The following is a 5,424-nucleotide window of genomic DNA, read 5'->3' as shown; positions in this document are numbered from 1 at the left end:
GCTGAATCCTGAGCTGCTCTTACCTCTGATCTGGGGTGAGCACCTCTGGTAACAGAGTTTGAACAATACTTTGGGATCTGGGCACAAAGCAAGCAGGGGAAACACACTCTCTGTTCTGAGGATTAATAATAACTCCCTAGGGAAACACTAAAACCCTGTCACTCAAGCACAGCTACAGTAATTAGGATCTCCTGAATTTTAGCTTACAAAGGGTTGAAAGCTGCCTGTAAAACTGAATTGCACCCTTCCCTCCTTATTTATAAAGGTCTGGCAGGGCTTTGGAGGAGACAGTGGGTAATTGTCTAACAACTGCTCTGGCTGGCCAAGAGTCAGGTTTTGGATTTCAGTTCAGCTTGAAAATAATCTTCTGAGGCCATCAGTTCTTGACAGCTCTGTTAACTGGGTGAATCTGCTGCTCCCAAAAGCCAGACCTGAGCTGCCCTAACATGAGCACAGGTAAATCAAGAGCAATTGCAGCTCAGAGGCTGCTCCTCTACTCTGTCCCACTGCAACTTTCTGCTTCTCCCAGCCTGAGAACCACGAAACCAGCTTTGCCATTTCAGCTCTGACCTACATCTACTCCTACTTCCAGGCTTGGCCTCACACAGAACACAGAAAATCCTCTTCAGTGCTAACCCAAAGCCACCCTGTGCTGCCTGGCAGAAGCTCTGGCTCTTGCAGGCTGCCCCTGCAGTGCTTCTCACATCTGCAGACACTGCTAGCCTGAGAATTTCCATTTTCACAAGGCACTCCTGCCATGTAAAGGACACCCAAGCCTTTCCAAGTAGCATTTCTGTGCACAAAAGGACATTCCTGAGACATGTTGTTTATTTGTTCTAGCAGGAGCTTGGCCCTGGTCCTCCCCTCACTTACACCAGAGCAGCCCAGCTAAGGACCTGCATTCATTTACATTCCCACTAGAGAGGGGAGAGCACAACTCCAAAGGTCCAGGCACTGGAGTAACCTCACTTGTTCCCTGACCCTGAACAACTGCAAACTTGGCCTTCACCTTGTTGCACAGAAGCTCCAGGCAAGTTCCACTGTCTCTCTTCTGCATGACTGGAGTCTGGGGCTGGCAGCAGCCACAGAAAGCTCAGCCTGATTCACAGCCAGGTGCAAGAGTCTGTGTCAGCAGCACAATTTCAACAGTGAAAAGCAGAAATACTCTGACAACTTGACTGCTCCATCAGCTCTGGGCACTGGACAGGCAAGTGACATCTTCCCAGTAGGGCACTGGACTGTCTGTGAGGCCCCCTCACTGTGCCCCTCTGCCTGAATCCTCCTGAAATGGAGGAACTAAATTAGAAAAAAAACCCAACCTCCCACTGTACCACACAGAAAAGCCAGCTCTGCTATGCACTCTGATGTGCTTTGAAGATGGTCTGCATTTTTTTCCAGCTGCCTCAGTTTGTCTAATAAAGGGCAACATCTCCCACTGCCTCGCCCTGTCACCCACCTGCCTGAGCTGTTTGCAGCTGGGGCAGCAGAGAAGGCCCAAGCGTGGATGTTGATGTGTCCCACGAGAGCTTCACAGCTGAACATCTGCTGCAAAACAGGCTGGCACTTACAGCTCAATCACTTGGGAGTTCAGCTCCGTGATTGTGTCCTCAGTGCTGACAGAAACCGAGGCAGCTGAAACTCCCAAGGTGGGTGTCGAGGAGCAGAGTCAGGCAGGGAGAGCGAGAACGTGACGGAGCAGGACTCGAAGTCAAGTGGACAAAAGCCCTTTCTCCTGCCGTCTCCTCCCCACTTCCTAGGAAAAGCAGCACCCCCGGGTCCCCCCTGCCCTCCCTGCAGCCCCCCACTCCCACCCCAGGGGTTTGGTACCTTCTCTGCAGCGCTGGGCAGGGAGGGGGGGGTGAGGCTGCTGGGCGACTCCGGCCGCTTTTTGTGCTTCTGTTTAGGTCTTTCCTTGTCCTTCCGACTCTGCAAAAGAAATCAGAGGGAGCTGGAAGGCTAGCTTTTCCCCTGCTGAGAGCAGCAGTTGTAAGGGAAAAGAAAGGAGGGTGTGTAGGGGTGGATTTACAACCATACATTCATATTCCTCTTTCCTTCTCCACCCATCCAGAGGAGCCCAGTATCCCTTCCCCCACATCCCAGCTTCTGGCTGGGAGAGTCCCCCTATCTCTACCCCAGCTGCAGCCAACATCTGGAGTGCAGAATATCAACAGAAGCCCCCAAATCAGTTTATGGTAAGATGATAGGGGAGGACTTAACAAGCTCTGGCTGATTTCAAGAAACCTGAGCTTTCCTCTTGCTGTTTCCCCAAAAGGGTCTCTGTGCTCCCTTGTTCTCACTCTTTACCCTCTTCAAGGGTTTCTCAGATCCACCCTGTGCAGCCAATGGGAGGATCTTGATTTCAGCACGTGCTGCACGTGCACAAGTCAGCAGAGATCACAAAACCTCACCCAGAGATCCCCCCACATCTCCCCTCCCAACAGAGACAGCTGGTCTGGGTCCATCTCTCCTAACAGGAGACCAGACTCTGCAGTTTGATTTCTTCATCCTGTTGTGTTTGGGTTTTTTCTCTCACTACAAACCCAAGAAAAACGGGACTCTTCAAATTGCAAAGCAAGGGAAAACTGTGGCCCGAGCAGCACCAAGTCCTGCCCACCCTGATTTTATATTCTCTTGAGGGATGGGAGGTAACTGAGGAGGTTATTCTCACGTAGTGCTACCTGCATGGTCATGCTAGAACTGAGATGTTTCCAGTGAAAGGACTCAAACCACAGGCCTGTGGAACCTCCAGTCAGTGGGCTTGAGGATGCCCAGGCCAGCTGGGATACAGGATGGATGGACAGAAGAGGATGGTCCATCACACTCTGCTGCTCCCTCCCTGCTTAGCTGAGCTGCAGGCTCCCATGGGGACACACTCAGGGGCTCCAGCAGCTTTTCTGTGCTCCTGATGGCAGCTAAAGATGTGGCCTCTTTACTGAAGCCACAGAAACTTCCGTGCAGGGTTCCAGACTTCCCAGTGTGGTCACTGGTCTGTGGCCCAAGAGGGCTGCAGTCAGATGAACACCTGCACGAGATGCAGGGCTCAGAAAGATCCACCTCCCTGTCTCCAGGACCTTTTTGTGGGAAAGAATGTCTGTCCTGGTCCAACTCCCCTGCATGGACATTTTATTCCAGAAGCTGGAGTGCTCAGTCTGGACCAGAGGTGTGCTCAGAACAGAAGAGCCACATCAAAATTCATTGACTCTCCAGAAAGATGCTGATTGTGTCCTCGTGCAGGGACAGCCCCAGGCTAGAGCTGCCAGCACAGGCTGGGATGCAACTGCAGCAAATCCATGAGCTGCACGGTGTGGTTTTGGGGGGCAGAGAAGAGAGTGGGATAATCAGCTCAACCCACTACATGGGACACAAAGAAGGGCAGGAGGAGGGAGAGAGCAGGAGGAACAGGGAGGCATGGAGTGAAGAAGAGGTGAAGCAAAAGTGCTCCAGAAATCAGCACCTTCCCGTGTGGCTTCGGCTGAATTTTCCTTGCACTTGAAAAGGAGGCCATGGAGGCTTTTCCTGGGATGAGCTGATGGAAAAGGGAGGCAAATCCAGCCTAGAGCTCCACAGCACTTGCCGAGTGCCCAGCCAAGGCTGCCAATATCCCTCATTTTCTCACAGGACTCCTGGCATTTGGCATCTCTGCTGAAACCTGTTCCTAGAGCTCCAGGATTTTACAAGATTCTGTGTTTTATTTATAATTTTTCTTCAAGACACCCTTCCAGCTCTGGCAGTGAACAAGGGAAGCAGGAGAATGTGTTTTTTACAGGCCAAGTGCAAAAAGATAAATAACAAATTAAATCTTTCCTAAATCTCATCATGTTTTAAATACTTGGGGGCTTCTCATGCTCTAAACTCTAAGTCTCATGGGTCTGCTAGGACAGAAAGATGGGGAAACTGTGGCCCAGTTAGTTAAGGAGCTTGTCACAAACCACGTGCACATCCACGTTCATTACTGCAGTAGCAGGAACAATTTGCTCTCACTCAGTAGCTCACAGCAGAGAGTTTCAACGAGCTGCAGAAAGTGGTTTTTAATATCTACATCTCATTTTACAAATGGGGAAACCAGGGCACATGGGATGAGAGAACTTGCTAAGACTTCACAGAAAGCCACCCAAAAGTTCAGAGGGAAAAAGTCAGGGATCCCCACCCCACCTGGACAACCTACTTGCAGATGCTGCCAGTGCCCCACAGGGAAGCCAGGATTGGGAAACAGGAGCCAGACACCTCGTTACACCTTGTGCCAAATAACTGCACAAACTTTGCTCCTTCAACTTTCTGACTAACACAAAGCTTATTCTCCCATGTTCAGACCCTGAATCCCAGATGCATTTCCATCACGGGGCTGCAACAGGAGAGAATAAGACACAACACTGCAGATGCCAGTGGGACAGCACTGCAATGCTTCAGCTTCAGGTGCCATGGTCAAGATAAGGGAAGGCAGAGCCAAGACATTCTGCCTAATGACCATGAACTACACACATAGACACACGTGTGGGGAAAAGCAGACATGTCCTGACTGTCACCACAATGAACCATCCAGCATTTCATTGTGATGGCAACCACCAAACTCACATCCTCCAGCTTCAAAATCCCATCTCCTGTCTGCAAACCCTCTGCTGTGTCTGCCCCAGCTAACTGAGCACTCCCTGGTTACACATAGCAGTGCCTACATATGAATATATTCAGCAAGAACCCAGGCTGCACAATAGGGACCAGATTTCTGGAATGCTTCAGCTCCCATTTAAGATGCTTGAATAACTGGTCAGGTTTTCCAGAAAATCTGGGTGTTGAGCTCTTTTGAAGATCTGGCCCCAACGACATGTGCTGAGCAACTGCTCCCCAGCCATGGAGACAATCTGTCCCCCAGAGACAATATCTGTCCCCCAGAGACCAGCCCTCGTGCTCTGCTCAAAGGGCTGCACTGAAACCAGCCCCGGGGCAGCCTGCCCAGGAGCTGCACGGGTGTCCCAGCACACAGCCATGGGCTGCCCACAGGGACACCCTGTTCCTCTGCCCTGCCCGGCCAGCACTTCTCCCTCTCCCACATCACCTCCTGCCCAGGTCCTGTGTCACTCGGGCAGAGCAGAAACCCACAGGACCAGGCACCAGGAGCTGCCACCAGCAGCCTTCGAGCTTTGCAGAGCTGGGGAACGTCCAGCAGCACCCACATCCCACCCTCCGGTTCCTCTCTCAATACTCGAGGCTACTCAGAAAGGGCAACAGGATCTGACACCTCCTTCCTTCAGTATCCCCGCAGAAACGCAGGGCCCGGTGCTGGAAGGGCAGGACCACCGGCTCCGTTACCCCCGGGGCACTTTGCAGCCGGGCTGTGCTGCTGCCCCCGGGGGGGCGGTCACTGCAGCCCGCAGAGCCCTGGGGGGGCTCAGGCACCCCAGGCTGTCTGACCTGCCTCTCACCCCCCCC

General features: G+C 52.3%; 1 protein-coding gene across 1 annotated transcript in view; it reads right to left on the bottom strand.

Moving 5' to 3' along the window:
- MLLT6 (myeloid/lymphoid or mixed-lineage leukemia (trithorax homolog, Drosophila); translocated to, 6) overlaps positions 1-5,424 on the bottom strand; it is a 40,228-nt gene that overhangs the window by 18,394 nt on the left and 16,410 nt on the right. Inside the window, exon 8 of the mRNA XM_009997299.1 lies at positions 1,828-1,926. Within this exon, the coding sequence (XP_009995601.1) occupies positions 1,828-1,926 (99 nt within the window). The remainder of the gene's footprint in view (positions 1-1,827; positions 1,927-5,424) is intronic.

The sequence above is a fragment of the Chaetura pelagica genome, unplaced genomic scaffold (assembly GCF_000747805.2).
Source record: "Chaetura pelagica isolate M959 unplaced genomic scaffold, ChaPel_1.0 scaffold1034, whole genome shotgun sequence".
NCBI lineage: Eukaryota > Metazoa > Chordata > Aves > Apodiformes > Apodidae > Chaetura > Chaetura pelagica.
This window is presented reverse-complemented; position numbering and strand designations above follow the sequence as displayed.